The 25,674-nt window shown below is 42.2% G+C and overlaps 1 protein-coding gene across 2 annotated transcripts; it reads left to right on the top strand.

Annotated features, from left to right (window-relative positions):
- Window positions 1-1,213: 1,213 nt before the first annotated feature.
- Window positions 1,214-23,722, top strand: LOC115549130 (alpha-(1,3)-fucosyltransferase 9). Of its 2 annotated transcripts, none has more exons than XM_030364146.1 (2): window positions 1,214-1,497; window positions 21,437-23,722. In XM_030364146.1, the coding sequence occupies exon 2, from the start codon at window positions 21,444-21,446 to the stop codon at window positions 22,572-22,574; it is 1,131 nt and encodes a 376-aa protein (XP_030220006.1). In that variant the 5' UTR covers window positions 1,214-1,497; window positions 21,437-21,443; the 3' UTR covers window positions 22,575-23,722. The 2 variants fall into 2 exon arrangements, with proteins under 2 accessions (XP_030220006.1, XP_030220007.1); XM_030364147.1 differs by lacking the exon at window positions 1,214-1,497 and adding an exon at window positions 6,573-8,549.
- The last annotated feature ends 1,952 nt before the right edge of the window (window positions 23,723-25,674 follow it).

The raw sequence follows: 25,674 nt of genomic DNA, 5'->3' as shown, positions 1-25,674 counted from the left end.
AACAATGCAGTGGCAGATTAAAGTAGCACTCCCATTATTGGTTTAATGGCCACCTGTAATTTTCCTACAAGGCCACATATTTGCACACACAAATGGATATGTATAAATGTAAAATAAATCCAATAACAAAAGTAAGTTTCACAAACACATTTCTGATCCACACAAGGGACTTTGGACTGCAGTCATGTGAAAACGATTGAGGCATCTGATTGGCTACAGAGAGTTCCTTGTTGAAAATAATGCATTTGTGAATCCATCCACGTCAGGAGAGTCTCAAAAATCCAAATATAAATACAGACCGTCGCACACAAATGCAAACAAGCGTCTTTTAAATTCAAGTTTAACAGTTTGTATATAAATGTAACAACATCCAAGTACATTTGGATGAAAATTGCAAGTATTTTTTTCGTTTATATATTTATGGATTTATATTACATTTATTTAAAACAAGACACATTTGCGTGTGGATCAGAAATGTGTTTGTGTAAACTTACTTTTGTTGATGGATTTATTTTACATTTATTCATACCAATATCCATTTGTGTGTGCATTGAAATGTATTAGTGAGAAGAGAGTAATTTATATATAAATCACAAAATTTGTGATTTATATATAAATTTATTATTATTATTATTATTATCATTATTATTATTATTATTATTATTATTATTATCATTATTATTATTATTATTATTATTATTATTATTATTATCATTATTATTATTATTATCATTATTATTATTATTATTATTATTATTATTATTATTATTATTATTATTATCATTATTATTATTATTATTATTATTATTATTATTATTATTATTATTATTATTATTATTATTATTATTATTATTATTATCCTTCAGGGGGGGAGATGTTGGAAGGTTGTAGAGCAAAAATGCCCACTTCCAGGTAACTCTGAATAGTGTAAATTAGAAAAGAAAGAGTGTCATACATAACAAACTATTGCGGATGTAACCTAATAATATACAACTCATTTGGGAGAAATCCATCGCATTCTAATATAGCCCTGCCGAGCAAACGGAGGTTTGATTTGTAATCATCCCGAGGCGTGACGGACAAATCCTAATCGATCCGGTTCAAAAAGCGTCCCTACCCTGCTTTGCCACCTGCGGCAGTCAAGAGCCGCAATTGCTGCTATGCGCAGCCTGGATCGCGTGCGTATATAAACTCAGCAATGCGCTTCAAAAAGACTCACTTGGATGGAGGAGACCTGGTCAACACAACTCAAACCTCCTTGTTTGTAAAAAGGAAAATACTATTCGTGTAATTATTGTCATGATTGGGCAACACTGCAGCCATTGGAGACCCCTTGGTGAAATTGATAACGTTTGGGAAGCAGTAAAGTATCTCACAGAAGAGACACGCAGGTGTTCACTATTTAACACCTGTGCGATGTACGAGTGACGAGTCCATGGGCTAGTGACATACTCTCAAGATTTGGAACTGTAACATTGAAGAAAGAAAGATTATAAGGTCAGTGAATATCTGGACAATGAGAAAACCAACAACATATGATTAAAATAAATAACTTCTGACATTATACAATAGAATAAGTTTAAAAACAGGTGGAACGAAAAGGCAAAATTGAGGAAGTGGTTATTGTGTACGTTAAAAGTTGCTGTACTTTGCCCAAAATATAAATTATTTCAAAATATTTATTCCGCATTGCCAATATAGCCTACTAATTCAGTGAACTAATCAGTTAGAAAGCTAATGAATTCTCTAGTTTTCTTTGTTTAATTCTACCTCTCAAATAAATCTAGGCTATGATTAAGATTTAAAACAATTTAAAACGCAGTTCCTTTTCTGGAAATTTTTGATAGGTACTCCTTAACCTGGTAACATAATTAAAGTTAGATTTGATTTGGTGAAATTGTCCCACCCACCATGGTGTGTGTGTGTGTGTGTGTGTGTGTGTGTGTGTGTGTGTGTGTGTGTGTGTGTGTGTGTGTGTGTGTGTGTGTGTGTGTGTGTGTGTGTGTGTGTGTGTGTGTGAGAGTAAAACTAACTGCAGGTGCAACAGGATATTCTTGAAATAACCACAATTTTTGCGGCTTGTATTATTTCCAAAGGAGCCCGTTTTGCGCCATCAATCGCATGTCTTCCGCCTATATATATTTTTTCCAATTGATGTGTGGGTTGATTGGTGTTGCTTGATTCATTCACTGGGAACATAAGGGGCGTTACAGAAAGAGGGCATTATTACAAATATTATGGTTCTTTCCATCTTTTAACAGTTAGTTGAAAACGTATGCAGCCTACAGCCTTATGACTTGGTCCTGCATTGTACTTGATGTACTATGTATGGCTGAAACACGTCAGGCTTCCTGGTGATTAAAGTAACGATGTGTACCATTTCAACCATAGATGGTAGCTCAAAATAAACTGCTCAATGCTGATTGATAGTGATTTCAATAATGTTATCAGAATAACATTGTATCGCCCAAACCTTCACCCTAACCATATCACTTCTGAAAAAGAAGCCAATGCTGACCAGCCTGTTTTTCAACCAGAGTTTCACCATCGCCACTCCACTCAGGACCGATACTGATCTGTTACACCTGTGTGTGTGTGTGTGTGTGTGTGTGTGTGTGTGTGTGTGTGTGTGTGTGTGTGTGTGTGTGTGTGTGTGTGTGTGTGTGTGTGTGTGTGTGGAAAGAAAGAGAAAGATGAATAAGTAACTTTTCAATTCAAACCTTATCAAGAAGTCACAATAGTTAACTGGAGCCTGGCAGGTTCCTACTCTCTGTAATGCTACCTTTTGTTTCCTTTAGCAAAGCATCTAAAAACGAACTGCGTGTTTGCAAGATGTTGTTGTGTGTGGTGTTGGCCTAAAATGGCCTTATGTAGCCTTCATTTGAAACTTAAGTAGAATTTCCTGCTCTGCCAACCATTTCACAAACTTTTTTCCACACCTTTGCCAGTTATTTGATATGGCGGAAGGAGGAAGGCTATCCAGTCACATCGTTACTTTAATCCTGTTGATTAGAATGATGTGTACCATTTCAACCATAGATGGTAGCTCAAAATAAACGGTGCTCAATGCTGATTGATAGTGATTTCAATAATGTTATCAGAATAACATTGTATCGCCCAAACCTTCACCCTAACCCTATCACTTCTGAAAAAGAAGCTAATGCTGGCCAGCCTGTTTTTCAACCAGAGAATCACCATCGCCACTCCACTCAGGCCCGATACTGATCTGTTACACCTGTGTGTGTGTGTGTGTGTGTGTGTGTGTGTGTGTGTGTGTGTGTGTGTGTGTGTGTGTGTGTGTGTGTGTGTGTGTGTGTGTGTGTGTGTGTGTGTGTGTGTGGAAAGAAAGAGAAAGATGAATAAGTAACTTTTCAATTCAAACCTTATCAAGAAGTCACAATAGTTAACTGGAGCCTGGCAGGTTCCTACTCTCTGTAATGCTACCTTTTGTTTCCTTTAGCAAAGCATCTAAAAACGAACTGCGTGTTTGCAAGATGTTGTTGTGTGTGGTGTTGGCCTAAAATGGCCTTATGTAGCCTTCATTTGAAACTTAAGTAGAATTTCCTGCTCTGCCAACCATTTCACAAACTTTTTTCCACACCTTTGCCAGTTATTTGATATGGCGGAAGGAGGAAGGCTATCCAGTCACATCGTTACTTTAATCCTGTTGATTAGAATGATGTGTACCATTTCAACCATAGATGGTAGCTCAAAATAAACGGTGCTCAATGCTGATTGATAGTGATTTCAATAATGTTATCAGAATAACATTGTATCGCCCAAACCTTCACCCTAACCCTATCACTTCTGAAAAAGAAGCTAATGCTGGCCAGCCTGTTTTTCAACCAGAGAATCACCATCGCCACTCCACTCAGGCCCGATACTGATCTGTTACACCTGTGTGTGTGTGTGTGTGTGTGTGTGTGTGTGTGTGTGTGTGTGTGTGTGTGTGTGTGTGTGTGTGTGTGTGTGTGTGTGTGTGTGTGTGTGTGTGTGTGTGTGTGTGGAAAGAAAGAGAAAGATGAATAAGTAACTTTTCAATTCAAACCTTATCAAGAAGTCACAATAGTTAACTGGAGCCTGGCAGGTTCCTACTCTCTGTAATGCTACCTTTTGTTTCCTTTAGCAAAGCATCTAAAAACGAACTGCGTGTTTGCAAGATGTTGTTGTGTGTGGTGTTGGCCTAAAATGGCCTTATGTAGCCTTCATTTGAAACTTAAGTAGAATTTCCTGCTCTGCCAACCATTTCACAAACTTTTTTCCACACCTTTGCCAGTTATTTGTTATGGCGGAAGGAGGAAGGCTATCCAGTCACATCGTTACTTTAATCCTGTTGATTAGAATGATGTGTACCATTTCAACCATAGATGGTAGCTCAAAATAAACGGTGCTCAATGCTGATTGATAGTGATTTCAATAATGTTATCAGAATAACATTGTATCGCCCAAACCTTCACCCTAACCCTATCACTTCTGAAAAAGAAGCTAATGCTGGCCAGCCTGTTTTTCAACCAGAGAATCACCATCGCCACTCCACTCAGGCCCGATACTGATCTGTTACACCTGTGTGTGTGTGTGTGTGTGTGTGTGTGTGTGTGTGTGTGTGTGTGTGTGTGTGTGTGTGTGTGTGTGTGGAAAGAAAGAGAAAGATGAATAAGTAGCTTTTCAGTTCAAACTGTATCAAGAAGTCACAATAGTAAACTGGAGCCTGGCAGGTTCCTACTCTCTGTAATGCTACCTTTTGTTTCCTTGAGCAAAGCATCTAAAAACGAACTGCGTGTTTGCAAGATGTTGTTGTGTGTGGTGTTGGCCTAAAATGGCCTTATGTAGCCCTCATTTGAAACTTGAATAGAATTTCCTGCTCTGCCAACCTGTTGAGTTTTATCAGCAGAGTGGTGCTGCTGACGATGCAGGAAGGAGGCTGACGACTTCTCTCATTATAGGACATTTATTTCAGAACAATGAAATGTGGCCATCTGCAGGTTGGGTTGAGCGCGGACTGTTTGAATATGAAAAACGTCACGCATAAAAATGTCCATGTACGGGAAGTCCATTAGGTCACAATACAATACATGAACATTCATTACATTAATTATTGTGTGTGCTCTTGCGTCCTCTTGTGTCGCTAAGAGTAAACAATATTTACAGTCATGTAACCTGAGAACATAAAAAATAGGCTTACATTTTAACACAACCATTTCACAAATGGTTTTCCACACCTTTGCCAGTTATTTATTATGGCGGAAGGAGGAAGGCTATCCAGTCACACTCAGCATCCACCCCTAGCCTAATTACCCGAAGGTGTGGTTTTGGCGTTACGTGGAATTTGATGTTCGAAATTCATGGCACTCTCACAGGTTGAAACGCTCTCATGGGACTAAATGAGAGTGCCATCTCCCTTCCCCTTTAAGTCCCATGAGAGCATTTCAACCTGACATGTTGATATTTTGACAGCGCGTATAGTCTCCGATGAGGCAGATCGCATGAATTTTGAACATCAAATGGCTCAGTCTATGGCCAAATAATATGCCCTAATTCACACATGGAATAGCGTTTTCTTCTACAACTTCCGAAATACTGAGACGTCACGTAAATTGCGGCAAAGAAAACTTAACACACATATATGATATGCGGTCCTGTGGCCGCAACTGTGGGTTTATTTAATGATATTCAGCAATACATTAACACTGTTGCATATTCTCGAAGAAAGTTGTCCAATCCCGGGTTGCTTTAACTCACTTCATTTATTATAAAGTCGTCGGCATGTTTCGGTATGGTAACTGAAGCTATACGGAGGGAATTGTTTCTAACGCGAGTGAGAGGAAAATACCGTGATCTACTTCAAGCCCCCCGGGCTAAGGCCCGGGTGGCTTGCTGCGCCGTCTACCTATTGATCTCTGGCCTGTTCACTCGACGTCCTCCGTACAGGACGTCAAGTGGGTGTGGCCTATGAAGTGGGCGTTGCCTAGTGGGCGTGGCCGGGGTGACGTTATGGCTTCGGCTTCTTCACTTAATTAAAGGTGAAGAGGGAGCAGCCTTCAATAACATCATGCTCCCCTTGTGGCTATGTGAGGGTAACGCAGCTTATATGTTTGGTCCTGCATCATTGGGTCTATGTGTGGGTGGCTTAGATTCTTAAAATACGTAACAACACACATCGTTTCTTACCAGTATTGTATACATTATCGTTATCGACTTGTGTTCATAATATGCATTAGGAGGGAGACATTAATCTTTTCTCACGATCAAATACTCATCAATCCTAAAAGTTAGGGGCTACACGATGTCTGCATCAGGAAAATATGTGTTTGCTGTAGGCCTACGGTGTTTGCAGATGCATTGATTTATGTACAACTTATTAACGCTGTATCAGCTGTTCTTTCCCAAATAATTTAGCCAACGTTATCGTTTAGGCCTACCCAAAAACGAGATTTTGTTTTGGAAGGTTTTGATCGAGTTGATCGTTGTTATTATTTTTTTGAGTTTATCATTGAGTTTATCGTTGTTATTATTATTATTATTATTATTATTATTATTATTATTATTATTATTATTTTAACGCATGGCATAGTGTAACGGTTGTGATCTGGTCAAAAGGACTGAAAGACAGGACAAACACATTGGTATCTTTCAAAGGTATATTTGTGATTACAGCAGGATCACACATGTCCCGTCAACCGGTTCTTACCATCTTTTAGTTCACACCAAAAGCTGTAAATGATGCAATTGCTTTTCCATTTAAAGGAGCGCGCTTTTTGCCTGCACGCTCGTAGTTGAGGCAAGTGATGCTGCTGATGACGAGCCACAAAAACACAAGATAGTCATAAGTTTGGTCAATCGAAGAAGAATAATAAGCATAAATACATGCAACACTGAATAACTAATTAATGGAGCCATTGCTTATATGCTAGATTACAGCTTAGTTGATCGCTATCGTGTGCGTGTGCGTGTGTGTGTGTGTGTGTGTGTGTGTGTGTGTGTGTGTGTGTATGTGTACTGTTTATTATGGAAAAGATCCCCTCAACGTGAGCATTTGTGCCAGGCAGACACACGGCAAACTGACAAATTAGAAATAGATTTTTGTGCGGTATTTCACTGCTTCTGAAATGCGCGCACATCTCCACCCACCGCTCGTCCGCTGGTTTCCAACAGCATTCCACTTTGCGACTATCCCTGTTGCGTAATGCGGATTGTTTATGCCCTCATACATTGTTGAAATCATATGCTGGATGCTTTATTCTTTCAATGTGTTTTTTAGTTAATGATCGGTGTTATAATAAGACCACGTTGGCTATGCAACCGCGGACAAATACGATGCCCTGCAATAGCCGCAATTATTCTCTCACGCACCATGATGAAGGAACAAATGTGTGGTAGGAACTGTAAAGTTATGTATTTATAAATAAACAACTTTGGATATTTCTAAGTAGGTTTCTTTATTTTACCAGCCTTCATGGTTCTCCCGTTACACTTGTTCTGTCGTTCTCAGCTCCATCTGATCTAGTAATCAACACTTCCACCTAGTGGTCATATCATATAATATATATACAGAACATGCATATCATTACATCCTCCTTTCTCTGAGGTTAAAAGTAAAATAATAGTAGGCCCAAGGCTATATCAAGACTAGACCTGAAAGCTACACCTAAAGCCATTAAACACAGTTAGGGCTACCACACCTAAAGCTTTTCTTACAGGTAAACAAGGTAAACAATTAATCCCTTCTTTCAGATAACAGGTTTTAGAAAGTAACCTTAATTGACTGTACTGTGTAAATTAACTGTACTATTTCTCTTTCAGGTAACAGTGGTAATGTACTGTAAAACCTCTTCTTTCAGGTAACACCAGTAAGTAACGGTAGGTAATAAAGTAAGTAACAGATATGCAAAAGTAGCAATAAACAGGATATCCTCTTATTTCAGGAAACCAAGGTAATAAACAGTATTTTTTTTATTTATTTTTTTCAATGTTACCATAACCTTTACTTTAAGACTATTCTCAGGTTAAGCAGAAATCACATATGTAAACAACAAATACTCTCACAAGTCCATCATCACTCTTGATCTTCTAGCTCTGCTAGACTTACGGCAGACAGGTGACCCTGTCTCTGATTTTGGTGTCTGATGCTCTGTGGGCTGCACATCCTGGTATGCGTCAGGAGGGTTTGTTACTTCTGCGTGTGACTGCTTTCTAAATGTCTCTTGAGTCCTGAGTAGGCATCTGCGGTTCCTCCGAAATACATGTCCATCCTCCGTTCTGACTGTGTACGACCTCGGACCGACCTCTTTGAGCACCACTGCTTTTCTGTTCCATGTGTGGGGCTCTTCGATTCTGACCACGTCGTGTTCTGAGAGAGGTGTGAGACTCCTGGCCGTCTTGTCATGATGCTTCTGTGCCCACTTCAGCTGTATGTGCTTTTGTGTGAGTGCTCAGTTTTTCTTCTTTCTTGGCATGTGTGGTAATGTGTTGCGCAGTTTTCGGTTCATGAGGAGCTCTGAAGGTGATGCTCCACATCCCAGAGGAGAAGACCGATAGGTCCACAGTGCAAGGTAAGGGTCTGATTTTGTCTCTGCAGCCTTTTTTAGAAGTCTTTTAACGAGTTCCACTCCTTTCTCTGCCTTACCATTCGCCTTTGGATAGAGAGGGCTCGATGTAGTGTGTTGGAACCCATACTCCTCTGCAAACATTTAAAACTCTTGGCTGCTGTACTGCGGACCATTATCACCTTGGACTATCTGGGGCATGCCATGTCTGCCAAAGATGCTTTTCATGCGAGTTATAACAGCACTGGCAGATGTGCTGTTCAGTTGTGCTTCTTCAGGCAACCTGGTCTCACAGAAATCCGTGAAATGACTACGGACGAATAACTCGAAATCCGTGGACACATCACGGAAACACGCCGATTTCCGTGATGTGGCCACGGAATTCGCTCCAATGCAAGTTAATGACGCTGATGTTCCGTGGCTCACACACGGATCCCCGTTTCAACGAGCGAGTCGACCACGGGGGCTTAACTCAAAACCCGGGGTGGTCTCACTGAAACACTTAAATTGTCCTTGTGTCCACGGAAGTTGCTCCAATGCAAGTAAATGACAATGATATTCTGTGGCACACACACAGATTCCCGTTTCAATCTGTGTGTGTGCTCCCGTTTCAATCTGTGTGTGTGCCACATTTGACCACAGCGGGGGCTTAACTCAAAATCCGTGGTGGTCTGACGGAATCACTTCAATTGTCCGTGATGTGGCCACGGAATTTGCTCCAATGCAAGTAAATTACACTGTTATTCCGTGGCTCACACACGGATATCGGCGTGTTCCGTGATGTGGCCACGGATTTTGAGTTAAGCGTCCGACCGTAGTCATTTCACGGATTCCTGTGAGACCATGTTGCTTCAGGATAGTTTGAGTGATAATCAAGTTTCGCTGCCACTGCCTGCAGTGTCTCATCTTGTTCAGTTTCCTGTGAAATCTTCTTGAGCACCATGTCTGACACGGGGAGAGAAGAGACAATTAAGTTTACATTCCTTTCAAGCTCTTTTGACGATTTTGTTTTATGCCTCTCTTCATTGCACAGCTGCTTGGGGCGGCGCAGTTGCTCGAGACAGTGCATCAGCCAGGACTATGTATTTCCCTGGCGTGTAGATTAGAGCAAGCAGAGCAAGCTTCTGTTTTTTGTTATCCTGCGGTAGCTACTGGAGCTAGTTTACTAGCTAATTCACATTTGGACCTTGCACTAGAATACAACCCTAAACTCCAACCTAGCTAGCCTGGCTCACTCTTGCGCATCTGTGTTTGCGCTCGTGTGTGATTGCGCGTCCCTGTACTTGGAATGGGTGGAGTCAGAGTCAGCGTTGAAGGAGAGGGGGTAGGACCATTTGAGTTGCGTATTTTCAAAATCTGCTGGCGTATCGCAAATCACATATCCAACCTTTAATCCAACATTAAAAAAGTCATTTCGAGTCATCTGTCTCAAGTCTAAGTCAAGTCTCAAGTCATGAAGACCAAGTCAAAGTCAAGTCGAGTCTTTTATCAGTGTTAGTCAAGCAAGTCTCAAGTCCTCAAATTTGCGACTCGAGTCTGACTCGAGTCAAGTCATGTGACTCGAGTCCCCCATGTCTGGATCTCTGTGACCCCAAACTGACATTTGCTTTCTTTCAGTTTCAGACCGCTCAACGGAATCCTTTTCAGGAGATTCAGCAGCCTTTCATTATGTTGTGCTAGTGTTGAGCCCCATACTATTAAATCATCGATGTACACACGGGTGTCCTCTAGCCCCTCTATGATCGATTCCATCGCCCTATGAAAAATCTCGGGGGCCGATTTTATTCCAAATGGCAATCGAAGAAAACTGTATCTTCCAAAAGGTGTGTTGGATGTGCAATACTTGCTACTCTCAGAGTCCAGTTTCAGTTGCCAGAAACCATGAGATGCATCTAGTTTGCTAAAATATCTCGCCCCTGCCATTTCACTTGTGATCTCTTCCCTTTTTGTTATCTGGTAATGCTCTCTTTTAATGTTCTCATTGAGATCTTTGGGGTCTAGGCACACTCTTAACTCACCATTGGGTTTTTTCACAGATGTGATGGAGCTTTTTTAAGACTGTTGAGCTGGTAGACCCTCTTGACCAGCTCCAGGTCCTCACATGCTCTGTCCCAGAGCAATGATTCGTGGTCATCAGGAACCACTACAAACATGAGGTTTTGTGTCTTGCCTCTCACACACATTTTAAGCCGGCACACCCCCTTGGTTTCAATTGGCTGTCCATTATATGTTTTCAGTGGGACAGTGCGTTTCTGTATTTTTGGCTTCTCTTTAAGTGCTTTAATGTCCTTTAAACTGATCAGGTTGGCTTTTGCCCCTGTGTCTAGTCTGAACAACACCACTGTCCCATTAACTAACAGAGGTGCCACCCATTTATCTGTTTGCACTGCATTGACTGGCCGTACAGTCTCATCTGCCTTGACTGGCTGTCCAGTCTCCTCTATTTCACTGCCCCCCTCAGTAACCATGTAACCACAAACTCGGGATCACTCTGCGAATCGCTGTCATCCGTTTCATTACATTCAGTCCATGAGGAAGCTGTCAACGCCTCTCCTTCACGTTGCAGTCGTGATCTAAAAACGTACCTTTTGTAGGTCTCATTCTTTTTAGCAAGACAACGTTCATCAAACTGCTTGAGTACTGCATCCAGCTTGTTCTTGTCTTCTTCAGGGTCAAAAGTGAATGTGTTATACACCTCTATTGCTTCGGTCACGCAACAGTTAGCAACAGTGCTATTTTTCTCTTGTTAGACGTCTCCGACACACCGATAGCTGCGAGGTACAGCTCAAACTGCTGTTTAAAAGTCTTCCAGTTGGCGTTGAGGTTCTCGGTAAGTTTTAGAGTCCCTGGTGGCTTTATAGAATCCACTCCTGGTACCATGTAAAGTTATGTAATTATAAATAAACAACTTTGGATATTTCTAAGTAGGTGTCTTTATTTTACCAGCCTTCATGGTTCTTCCGTTACACTTGTTCTGTCGTTCTCAAGTCTAGCTCCATCTGATCTAGTAATCAACACTGCCACCTAGTGGTCATAACAAGATACAAGATACAAGATCGTTTATTGTCATATACACAATGGAAACATAGTTTACACTGGGCAATGAAATCCTTAATTTGCAAGTTCCCTTCACACAAAATATACTTAAAATAAAAGTAGATAAATAAGCTAAACTACTAAAAATATCTGTACAAAGAGCAGAGTTTAGTTCAACAAAAACAGTTAAATATATGGTGCTGTTTAGCATGTGCAATGTTCGCATACAGCAGAAGGCCCTGAAAGACATTGAAACATAGACGTTTTTGAATGTATAAATTGGATGTTGAATATTATTAGAATATTATTATGTCTAGCTGCAGACATCCACCCACACGCTCCAGACATCCACCCACACGCACTTCCGCTGCAGACAGAAACATCCACCCACACGCCGGTGTAAGTACCATATCGGCTCGGCTTCCAGATCGGCTCGGGGTCCGTCGTCTGCTGATTACGTTACACAATATCATTGGCTGTACGCTTGAATGGGCGTACATTGTGATTGGCTGTACGTCAGACAGTTGTGATTGGCTGTTTTGTGCTGTAGCTCTGGCTGTAGTCATAACAACCACGAGGCAACAGCGAGCACATGTGTGAGCGCGAGTAGGTCTATGTCTAGTTTCGGTTTGTGTTGCCAGATTGGGCATATGTCCCGTTTTTCCAGCCTAACGTGATTCAAAGTAGCCAAATCGGGCTGAAAATGTGCCCAATCTGGCAACACGGATGGCTTATCTTAACAGCCAAGATTATTCCGAGGGATGTTTTGTTTTTAGAAGAAAACTATCCATACAGATAGGTTGGGAATGGTCTATGTTCAAAATGAAAGATCATTATAGGCTCTTTAATTTAAGCAATAAAAAACCTTATTGCTGTAGATAGCGTATTGTGTGACGTTATCAGCAGACGACGGACCCCGAGCCGATCTGGAAGCCGAGCCGATATGGTACTTACACCGGAAATCGGATAATAAAAAAAAAAAAAAAAATCGGGCGTTACGTAATGTGTTTGCATAAATGAACGGGCGTTAAGTAATGTGTTTACATAAATGAACGAAATAAATTAAGTTATAAAATCGGATAAACACTTCCGGTTTTGGACTGAAGACCTGACGCTCGCTGTTGACTTTAAGCTGGAGCTTATGGCTCTTCTCTTTCTGTAAATACACACACCTTATTCAGAATTCCCTCTGTGTTATACTGCAATCATCTCAATTTAATATTTGATAGGACACAAACTGATACTCGTATTCTAAAGCTGAAGGGCATCAGAGATTGAGGCTAATAATTATTTTAAATACTATGTATGAGTGGACAGGAATAGTTAGAACAATTCCCCTTTAGCTTCACCTTTTCTGACATTTATATTAGGTCTAGCCATGTTACATTCTGTTGTCTTAATATCATAAGGTTCGACTGCATTCCAACATAATTTATCATATGTTATTAGCACTTTTGCATTCCTAAATTCTTACTCTGAACCATCATTAATTTAATATCTGGCTCTAATTGTCTATAATTTGTGTTTTACCTTGTGCTGCTGGACCACCTTATTTGCCCATATTTAAATACGACAAACTCAAGTCTGTGTTTTAACTTAGCTCTGTGTGTAACCAAAGTGAATAAGTAAAGTCATACAAAAAATCTATACATTGTAAACGTTATAACACTTTATTAAGAACACTCAACAGATAACTGAACTCAGAACCTCAACACACACACACACACACACACACACACACACACACACACACACACACACACACACACACACACACACACACACACACACACACACACACACACACACACACACACACACACACACACACACACAGCAATGTCACTGGCTGTCCACCCAGCGACCCAGAAACATGGCGTTGACCCGAAGATCCTCCTCAGCTGCCATGTTAAGGAAGACCTCCATGTCTTCCTGAAAATCAAATGTGAAGAGCAGGGGATACTTTTCTTCTTCATCAGTTGAAGAACGTATCCTTTCCAGGAGCTCCTGCTGTTCTTTTGCGTCCATATTCGGAAATGCGGGCTCGACCACCTTCCCCCTGAGCAAACCTGCATTCTGACGCAGCCAGGCAACTCCAGCCACAATGTTGTCAAGTGGCCCCTGTTTAATGGAAAATGAAATGCCACCAAGTTGGAATCATTTTATATTCAATTATATTATTTTTGCAACCAGTTAGTTACTTAAACTAAGACTTGGAACTGCAGACAAGCCCATCCAGATAATAACACATCAAATTAGACAACAACGGCACTGTGGTGGGAAACATAACTGGAGGGGGTAAGTCTGTCTACAGAGAGGAGGTCCTGAAGCTGTTGAACACTGAGTGAGTTGAACACCAGAATAATTTTGTCCTCTTTAAATACTTAAAATAATGAAAGACCATCACACCTAGGAGGATGGCACATTCTTTACAAAAGATTATTGTCATGACTATTATTATTATCATTGATCTTTGTGTCTAAGATCAATGCAGGCAAAAGATAGAGGAAAATAAGTCAGTGACTTATAAAAGTAAGCAGACAAACATTCAGAAATATTGTCTACAGACATGTACACACACATTCTTATATTCTTTCTACACACATACATATATCACCTTTAAATGTCATGGAATGTTTTATGTAGGATTCCAGGTGGCACTGAAGCTTTGTGTTTACGGTTGGTTTAAAAGTTGGGCATAGGGGGCAGTGGAAAAGTGTGCAGCAAGTTGTGCAGCGTTTGACTTCTGGCTTTGAATCATCCCTAAAAATCGAGTGATGCATCTACAAAAGACAGATTTTTTTTTTACAATTGATGTTGTAATTGTAGAAAAAATTAAGATCAAAGACGATAAATTCTCACAACACAGCAAACTATTTAAAGGCCGGTAATTCAGTAGTGGTTGTAGTCTAGACGAAAAAGGCTGAAATAGAAAAACGTAACATTTATTAGGGGTGTGCAGCAATTATTGTCCCTTCAGAGCATCAACTTTAACTATTATTGGCATATAAGTAATGATGAGATATATTTCTACCTCATACTGTACTTTACATCTGTTTCTCTCTGTCATTCTATGTTTTATGAACTGTCTGAGCCCCAGCACCCTATTGACTGGGGGACATTGAACATTTAGAATCTGAGACAGGATAGTAGGCTATTACATAACAGTAATTCATTAACTTTTATCAGTTTTATTACATTTTTCATCTTTTACCCCTTTTAACTGAACTAAGTGCTATGATCTCTGAGTTATAAACAGATTGTATGAACTAAACAGGCAGATCGAATATTTAACGATTGATTTTGTCTATTGAATAATATCACACTTCTCAGCCACCGCTGCGGAGATGAACAGCTGATAGGTGCAACTCTAGTTAAAGCGAAACGAGCTGCGTCAATTCAATTCGTGCTAATTATTTTATTACAACTTAACTCTGTTTTGGACTACAGATGACTGTCAAAAGTCCAAATCTTAAAATCGTTTACACTCGCAACACATCTACAAATCTTTAAAATCGTTTAATAAGACCGACTATAGGCTACACAACGTTTACAAAAAACATTTGCCTATCTTGCAAAAATGACACCTAGCTAGCGTTTGCCACCGTCAGTGTGGATTAAAACAACAAATGCTTCATATTGGTGTAACGTTCTGTTATTTGTTTGATGAAAAAATCTAAACTTAATGAAACTAATAGATCGGTAAAGAAATGCAAGTCACGTGCATTTATAATTGTATCGCTGTATTTTGAATAGTCACCTACCATAACCTCCAAATGCAGCTGAGCCGAACGTCACATCTTCGTGCAGTGAGTCCCGTTGTTACACTGAATTCTGCGACCCACCGAAAAGTGTGACCCGAGGGGGCGCTGTTGAATAATGTGCAACTCGCGCTCCAGACATCCACCAGCACGCAATTTCCGGCGTGTGGGTGGATGTTTCTGTCTGCAGCGGAAGTGCGTGTGGGTGGATGTCTGGAGCGTGTGGGTGGATGTCTGCAGCCAGACCCCTCTCGAACGGAGTGTTCCACAGCATTGAGAAGACCCGTGTAATAAAGGCCTATAATATTTCTGTTCATGGCATAGATTTCTCCTCAGATTAGGCCAATAAACCAATGGTAAAATAAAAATAAAAATGCTTGATCAAAGGCCCGGCCCGAGTATAGTGGTGGGAAATATCGGCCCGACCCGGCCCGCGTCGGGCTCGGGCAGAGAATCTAAACACTGACTGGAACTACTTTGCAGGTGTCTGTAGGGCTATATCAGGAGTTAATGCACGCACTGCAGCCAATCAGAATACGAGTATTCCCCCAGACCGTGGTCTAAACAATATTATTCACGAGTTATAATCAACCCCTACACATCAATATTAATGATAACCCTGTGGAAATTGCAATAAGTGAGGGATAAAATTTCGCACGTTGAGCACACAGTTGTGTGACTCGTTAATTTAGTAAGAGAGAAACAGGAAATCAAAACGTGCTGAAAGTAAACAAATCCCGCATGGGCTCTGACGTCATGAGACACTCGTAATCCTTAAAGGGACAGCGATCCCTGAACCACCAAGACAGTAAACGACATGCCTAACACAATTGAAAGAACAACACATAACAAAATACTGAGGTGAATTATGTTACACTCACTGCAACCCATTAAATACGGTATGATTTCTAGATGTCATGGCAACGTCCGCTCGCGACACTGGACTTGCGATCGAGGCATCGACGCGGACGTTCATTCACATAGCCAAAAACAAGAGAATAGATGGCTAGATAAAATAAACATCAAGACATACAATTCTCAAAAGAACAGATGAAGCAGCTACCCTTTTTTCCTTCGCGGTTTGCCTACAGAGCAGCGCACCTGCATTTAATATATCCGTGTATTGTCACAATTTCTCAGTATCAAAGGTGAAAGTAGAAACGGGTGGCCAAAAGCTGTCATATTGTTAGTTATCACAGACAATTTTAAGTAGAAACGGGTGGCCAAAAGCTGTCATTTGTTAGTTAACACAGACAATTTTCAACAATGAATGATCTGTACGGAGCTCCATAAGGGACATTAGGGAGAACGCTCCCGGACAGAACCTTAGTTTGGAAGTCATGCTTAGTGACACGACAAATAGCCTACTTCCAATTGAAATACAAATATTAGAAAATAGGCCTACGTGTCCCTGCTCACGTTTCAATAGATTAAATAACGTGACAGTGTCACATATTTTCGTGAGACCAGGTTCGAGCGTGTGCATGGGTTGAATTGCGTGTGTCTCACGCCGAATGCATGAGACATGAGAGCCCTGTACTTACGTAACACAAACCAGCACCGCAAACGTTCTCTCCCGCTTGAGATGACGTCTTTCTTTATAGGTTCATGGGTCTGATTCGCCGATTTCCCATGCTGATATCCCCGGAGATTCTCGGGCATCTTCGACAATTTGGCTATAGATATTCTCATTACACGCTAAATAATATAATTATAGCCTAATTTAAATATATAGCCTATATATATATATATATATATATATATATATATATAGGCAATATATATAATTAGGCAATATATATATAGCATTTGTGGTTTTGGCATAAACACAACTAGGGTGCACTGTACTATCTGCGCACACCCTTTCTGAAGCCTCTCTCTCGCTCTCTCTCTCTCTCTGTCCCTCCCTCTCTCTCTTTCTCTCTCTCTCGTACCGTTTTGTGGAGCACGTTAATTGTCTGAGAACACTCACATTTCGTTCTGTGTTGCACGCAAAGACTATCGTGCTCTGGAACATGCTTCAATAGATTAACGTTCGTGCGCAGGAGCACGCAATCGGGTGATACCGGGTTGGAATATGCCGGGATGGATGTTAGCTGGCAAACCTGTGTCAATTTCTGATGAAGAGAGTTTTTGAAGACATAGGGCTGTGTCAATCTCCTCCATTTGTGAGTTTGACACGCAGTGACGAAGTCAGTTTAAGATGTTTATCAGCTCTACATTCCTTGTCAAAGACTTGACACTAAATGGGAGAATGACATGCTTGGAAGGTCTGATTCTTCCACATGTCACCACATATACCATTTCTTGACCAAGAGATTGGACAAGCCGCTGAACTTGAAAGCCTAGATAGCAAAGGAAGACACTGAGCGACTCTAGAATGGTAGGACATTCTACTTCTGGTTTAACATCAGGTGGCCAGGCTTGAGGTACATCCTGAATCTTGATGTCTTTTCTCAATCGAATAGCTGCTCTTGCTACAGCATCTTGAATGTCAATACTTTTCAAATTGTGGTTTTCTTTGGCAGGTTCCCTCATGGACAGGTTATCTGGGTAGAGGGGTTTTCCGTTATCATCGGGGAAGATGTGCAGGGCTCCACCAAACAGCTCCAGCTTTCGTCTTTTTGGTTGATTCCGTGACTTGGTTATTCCTTTGGAGTACATTGCAGCAACCAGTCTAGAAGTTAGATCAGTCATTAATATCATTTTAGCATTGGCAAAAAGCTTCACCCTGATGAACTGGAATATTTAATCTAATGACGGTTTTACAGCAGCTTCATACTGGGCTTCAGCCTCATGTTCGTCGCAGCCTAACACCTCTTTAGGAATGTCCTCTTTTGTGTGCAACCCATAGCAAGATCTATGGTAGTGTCCCTCAGCTGCTACAAGGTCTCTACTCACAATAGCCAGGATTCTGCTGTCCATTTTCTTTGTGGCTGTACTAAGGACCGTTTCATTTGCTTGCAGTTCTCGACACTGTAGCAATTTCTCTTTCATATTTTGTCCCTTTATATATTTGTCAATTTTCTGCCATAATCTGCCCTCTGTCATAAGTCCGGTTCCTGAGACGCCGTCTCTCTTCTCTCTTAGACGTGTTCTCTTCAGCAGAACCACAAGCACTTTGCTTTTCTTTTTCAAGGATGCCATTAGGAAGTTTCTTCGTAGTGAAGATGCTACGACACAGTTCCTGTGGTAGTAGATTGTTGGAATCTACACTAGAGTCTACACCTTGAATTGAAACCAGCTTTTCTCTATCATCAGAGCAGTGGATAATGCTGTCCATTTTTGGTTGCTTTTGTTGTGGATTTACTTGTCCACTGGTGGCCATGATCATGCAGTTTAACTAGAAACATAATCAGAAAACATAAATCAAAACATATCTTAACTAATGTTTTAACATGTAGCCTACATTAACAGCTTGTTTAATATGAAGTTTGTACTTTTTATAGATTTATTAAACAGAAATACATAACCAATACTACTACTTACCTTAGTAGATGATCATGACAAATTGTAGCCTGGTTATTGCCAGGAGACTGCTGTCATTTTCTTCAGCACAAGATTCCTGATCAACGGGCACAGTTCAAATGATTCTGTATGCAATTGGATATTCCTTCAACAAATCAGATCGAACCAGCTGATAGCACGCCAAGGGGAAAAGCCAGCTTGGTGATTGACTCCAGTAACAGCGGATCAGAAACAGGAAGAAAAGTATTGCTTCTCTCCAGCCCCTGCTGCAGGGAGGATTCAGACCACAGGCAGACCGGGCGGGGGCTACCCAGTCTAGACAGACCACCGGCAGACCGGGCGCGGGGTACCCAGTCTAGACAGACCGCCGGCAGACCGGGCGGGGGCTACCCAGTCTAGACAGACCACCGGCAGACCGGGCGGGGGGTACCCAGTCTAGACAGACCACCGGCAGACCGGGCGGGGGGTACCCAGTCTAGACAGACCGCCGGCAGACCGGGCGGGGGGTACCCAGTCTAGACAGACCGCCGGCAGACCGGGCGGGGGGTACCCAGTCTAGACAGACCACCGGCAGACCGGGCGGGGGGTACCCAGTCTAGACAGACCGCCGGCAGACCGGGCGCGGGGTACCCAGTCTAGACAGACCACCGGCAGACCGGGCGGGGGGTACCCAGTCTAGACAGACCGCCGGCAGACCGGGCGCGGGGTACCCAGTCTAGACAGACCACCGGCAGACCGGGCGCGGGGTACCCAGTCTAGACAGACCGCCGGCAGACCGGGCGCGGGGTACCCAGTCTAGACAGACCGCCGGCAGACCGGGCGGGGGCTACCCAGTCTAGACAGACCGCCGGCAGACCGGGCGCGGGGTACCCAGTCTAGACAGACCGCCGGCAGACCGGGCGGGGGGTACCCAGTCTAGACAGACCGCCGGCAGACCGGGCGGGGGGTACCCAGTCTAGACAGACCGCCGGCAGACCGGGCGGGGGGTACCCAGTCTAGACAGACCGCCGGCAGACCGGGCGGGGGGTACCCAGTCTAGACAGACCGCCGGCAGACCGGGCGGGGGGTACCCAGTCTAGACAGACCGCCGGCAGACCGGGCGGGGGGTACCCAGTCTAGACAGACCGCCGGCAGACCGGGCGGGGGGTACCCAGTCTAGACAGACCGCCGGCAGACCGGGCGGGGGGTACCCAGTCTAGACAGACCGCCGGCAGACCGGGCGGGGGGTACCCAGTCTAGACAGACCGCCGGCAGACCGGGCGGGGGGTACCCAGTCTAGACAGACCGCCGGCAGACCGGGCGGGGGGTACCCAGTCTAGACAAATTGGTGACCTGAAATGTTTGGCAGCATGGAAAAAATTAACTAAAAACTAAACCTGAGTTAACTAGTTTTTAGGGCCAAAATGATTCGAACAGAGGAATTGTGCACCGATTTGAACAGAACAAAAGGGTTAACAGGAAAAAATGGAAGAGCGGTACCACTTCCTCCAAGAATACACTCCCTGCCGCTCCCTCCGCTCAACCTCTGCAGGACTACTATGTATCCCTACATCACGACTCACTACAATGGGTGCCCGGTCATTCAGCCGTTCAGCACCCAGGCTCTGGAACTCCCTCCCCCCACACATAAAACAGTCAGACACCCTTACAACCTTCAAGTCACAACTCAAAACTCACCTGTTCAAACTCGCACACAACGTCTAACGTGATTGTTTGTTTGTTTTGTTTTGTCTTGTTTTTGTTTTATTTATTTTTTATTAGGTGAATAAAGGTGAGAAGTTATTTACCATATTTAGTCATAGTTTCGTGAATAACGTCTGTCTAATATATGGCTGAAAATCCCCCCCTCAAATTAAATAATATAAACAAATTATACATTTCCTGAATCCTTACTGTAATTTCACCAAAAGCTATAAAGCGTTTCGAGCAATAAACGCCCCTTCACTTTCTATTATACTTACGCGATAAAGCGATAGGAGCGATAAAACGCTTGAGCGACAGCTCTAAAGCTGTAAAGCTGCAAATGAGAGTTGAAAACCACTCAACTCTAAGAAAAGGAGCTAGAAGCTTTGCGGCTGTAAATGACCACCAGCCAATCGGAATGTAGATGTCTCTCGCCGGCGTGGGTCCCAGTAAACATACGTGCAAGAGCTGTGAGCTGTGAATATTTTTGACAGCGTTGCGTTTTGAGCTATTCTGCATTCCAGTTTTTGTATTTTGTATCTCTGATGTTTCTTGAAGCCACAGGACAAAAAAGGAAACAGATGATTTAGGCGGAAATAAAAAAAGAAGGAAATGAAGGGTTTGAAGTGCTCCCGTGTCCCCTTTAGTGGTCACACATACTCACAAAGGGCTTAAAATAAAGCTCTGAGTGCCCCCTTAAAAAATTGACCAAGCATGATAATATAAAACATTGGCATGCGTCCTGAAAATTAGCCAATATCAAGATATGCTCCAGCATCTAAAATGCATATTTTTTAATGGGGGAGGGTAACTTTAACGGCTGATAAGGCAAATTTAACATCTGGACTGGCCAGTGGGGTATATAATCTCTGAACACAATTCAAGCAACAAGTGAATAAAACAAACTGAACTGTAATATTTCCGCATCTCTCCTTTGTCTTCTAGGTCCGCCATGATGTTTCTGGTTCAGTGGACTCCCTATCAACGCGCCGGCTTCTGCACCGTCATTGTATTGTGTTCACTCGCTGTTTTCTTTGCGTACAACAGCGTCAACATCAACTCGAATTATGACATCTTCAAAATTCTTCGCCCTCCAGGCATCTCTGAAGAGGTCAACAGAAATGACTCAGAGGTCCAAGTTTTTGAGGAGCAAATAAGGCAGGAGATGAGGAATCTCACGGCGGTGCCCACTAATAGGACGATAATATTGATCTGGTTGTGGCCTTTCAATTACAAATTTAGCCCAGAATGCATTGGATCTGATTTGAGCGGACTACACTTTACCGACAACAGATCCCTGTATAACCAGGCTCACCTGGTCTTCTTCCATCACAGGGATATCCGGACTGATCTTTCCAACATGCCCAAGGAGCCACGACCATGGTTTCAGAAATGGGTGTGGATGAACAAAGAGTCCCCTGCTAATTGCCATCGAATACCTCAGGCCACTAGCCTGTTCAATTTAACAAACAACTACAGGCTGGATTCGACGGTGCCAGGACGATACGGAGAAATAGCTCAACGCAAAACCCCCAAGGATGATTTTAAATTACCAGCTAAGGACAAACTGGTATGTTGGATTGTTAGTAACTGGAACCAAAATTACAAAAGAGTCCATTTCTACAATGAACTGAAAAAGCATATCCATATTCATACTTATGGGGCCGCATTTGGATTGAAAGTTAGCAGAGATGAGGGAGTCCAGTTAATTACTAGCTGTAAGTTCTACCTGTCCTTTGAGAACTCCATCTTTAAAGACTACATCACAGAGAAGGTTTACAATCCCCTGTCAATGGGAACAGTGCCAGTTGTTCTAGGTCCTTCTAGAAATAATTATGAGGAGCACATTCCTGGTAGTTCATTCATCCACTTCGAGGACTTTGATACTCCAAAGAAGCTTGCTGACAGACTACACTACCTCGACCGGAATCAAGAAGAGTACATGAGTTACTTTCTCTGGAGACGGGAATTTGTGGCCAAACATGGAGGGTGGGGCATGGATGTTTGCCGTACATACAAATATATGAAAAACGCCCCTGGATTCCAAACAATTAACGATCTAAACAAATGGTTCTGGGGTTAAGAAAAAAGGGTTAGGGCTAGGTTTGCAATTTTGGATAAACCTTTGGGTAATAATTTGCCACCTTTGGGTGCAGTATCACGATTGGGTTTATTAGTAGTTTGGGGTATTGGTATCCACCTAATAATAGTCATATGTTTTTTTATACAATAACGAAATGGTCATATAAGAAAAATGGGCTAACTGCTCCAGTTTAATTGGCCAATATTCCTCAAACGGAACTAAGTAAAACAAATTCTGTTCTATGATTTTTGTGAGGCTTGGTTTTAAGATTTTATGTGGTGATTTTGGTGAATTTTAGATTATTTTTGTAGCCTGTGAATCATTTTATCATGTTTAGCTTTGATATGAAATTGTGGGAAAATTATAAATTTTTAGGGCATAAGACCCGGGTTTTATAAACGCTTCTGTTTTTTAGAGATTAATATTCTGAAAGAATTTTGAGTCCCGGTCACTCTGGTGAGGAGAAATAAGCCTAATTCATGATTTTTTACAATAGCGCCACCTTTGGGTGCAGTACCACACATTTGGGTTTATGGTAGTGGGGGTTATTGATAACAATGGCTGAAAGGTTTAAGAGTTTTCGACTTACGGTATAGGCCGCAGTAGGACTTTTGCATACTGCAGCCTTCGCTGCTTGGACCCCTGGGAGGGCAAGAGTCAAACTCGCAATGGTCCAAACACCCCCCCCCCCCCCCCAGGATCCCTTGCGGCACCCTGAACGGTGGCCACAATATGTTTATTTAATATAGCGCCTTTCTCATACTCAAGGTCGCTTTACAGTGTCATGAGCTCACACAGAACAAGACAGCACAGCAAAAAATAAAGATAAAAAAAAAAATAATAATAATAATATATACAATGGAATGAATGGAATGGAAGGGAATAGTATAGTCAAGCTTTCTTTGGGATGATCATTTATAATATTGGACAATCGGGGATAATACATGTTTTATGTTGACCTGATCCTACTGTTGGCAGGTTTAGGGGGATTTTATATTATTCCTTTTGCCTTACTCCTTTTTATGCACCTATGTATCCACCATTAGATTTTCATTACGAAAACTGTATTTTGTCAATGTAAATGTGAGCATATATTTAGTCAGACATGTTCGATGTTCATAGTTGATTAAAGTTCTGATAAAACATAATTTTGTTGGGTTGTAGATGCAGTCCTGGACCTCACATCCTCTTCTCACACATTGTCTGCGCTACATTTATTTTAAAAATGAGTCAACCGTAAAATAATTCCAAAACCCCTGTGCACCAGTACTACAAAATAAACACTGGAACACACACTCATGCACGCGCACGCGAACAATCGCACACGCATACACACGCGCGCGCCAGGGATGGAAATTAACACCCGCCACACGCCATTTGCGGGTGGATTTGTATGGTGGCGGGTGAATTGTGTCACTTCACCCGCCACTGTGGCGGGTAATACTTTCCAGTCAGGTCCGATCAAATGTGCATATCTAATACATTCGTTATACGGCGCTGCACAGTTCCACAACCATTACTGTCAACATCCGGGCCCCTTCTTCCTCTACGCCTCTTTTGCTGAACTGCGACTGTCAATATCCGGGATAATATCGGTAACAGGGCTCTCAAGTCTCACGCGTTCGGCGTGAGACACACGCAATTCAACCAGGCCCCCAGGATAGGCGCTTACTTCCGCAATCCACCAGTGCTCAGAGGCCAAGCCTGGTATTGCAGCTGTTTAAGCTGGCAGTGGACGGGGGTCCGTCATTTATGTGGCCCAGAAGTAGATATCGCCGTCCACTCCAATACAAGTGGGGAACAGGATTGTGTCTCCGCAAAAAATGTCTGGATATCAATCAAAGGCTCATAATTATATTTCTACCCTGTTCTAAAAAAAATATTTTTTTTCTTTTCAAAACGCCTCCTCAAGCGTTTTATTAGCAGTTTATGTTGGGTGGGCAGCTGAAAGGAGTCGTACTGAAACAAACGGCTCCTTGCTATGGACCTATTTTGAAGTGCACGGCTCAATTAACTTCCGAATTAAATTAAATTCCGAATTAACTTCCATTAACTCCATTAACTTCCAAAGTCTGAGATTTGTCCTTTTACTGAACATGAATGGCGTTGAACACGGATATATAACGCACATATCATTGAAATAGCTGTAACAGCCAGGCACGGACGTATTGATTACCTGAATGATTATGGGAGACCTACGTAATTTTCATAATATTGTTAATTGTCTAAAATTAACACTTCAGTTGCGTTGGTAGGTATTTCATTTTCATTTGCTTGTTTAGCTATGTATGACAGGGTTATGGTTAGCTATGTATGACAGTTGACAATGTTGGTGTATTACAATTCATTATTTGGGTAGGCTACTCCAACTTCGTTGCTGGTCGATATGTAAACATTTACTTTTATATAAATTATTGATTGCATTTTTCGTAAATAGTTAGTTGGAAGGAATCTGTTTCTTAAGCAATAACATTGAACTGAATTTTTTAGGCCTACATACGTTAACTATGTTAGAAAGGATGGAAAAAATGATCAACTCTTTTGTCAGAAAGTGGCTCGGAGTCCCACGCTGCCTAAGCAGCGTGGCCTTGTATGGGAAGGGCATTGTAGAGTTGCCCATATCTAATCTGACAGAAGAATTTAAATGTGCTAAGGTTAGACTGGAGATGACTCTTACTCAGTCCAAGGACCCAGTGGTGAGGAGGGTTGCACCCACAGTTAACGCAGGGAGGAAATGGAAACCAAAACAAGCGGTCCAGCAAGCTAAATCGGCACTTAGACATAGAGATATTATGGGCCATGTTCAGCACGGGCGGGGGGGCTTAGGGAGGGACGTAGGTAAACCCTCGTGGGGTAAGGCTTCTGCAGGGGAAAGGAGAAAAATGGTAGTGGAGGAAATACATAGGCAGGAGGAGATTGTAAGATGTACTAAGGCAGTGTCACAGGCAAAACAAGGGCAGTGGGTGAATTGGGAGGGAGTGGAGAAGAAGAAGATAAAGTGGAGAGATCTATGGAGCATGGAGGCTAGCAGGATCAGATTTATGATAGGTGCCACTTATGATGTGCTCCCATCTCCCCAGAACTTAAATCAGTGGTATGG

The sequence above is a fragment of the Gadus morhua genome, chromosome 8, assembly GCF_902167405.1.
Source record: "Gadus morhua chromosome 8, gadMor3.0, whole genome shotgun sequence".
In the NCBI taxonomy this organism is placed as follows: Eukaryota; Metazoa; Chordata; class Actinopteri; order Gadiformes; family Gadidae; genus Gadus; species Gadus morhua.
Note: the sequence above shows the minus strand (reverse complement) of the source record. Positions and strands in the feature narration are given on the sequence as shown.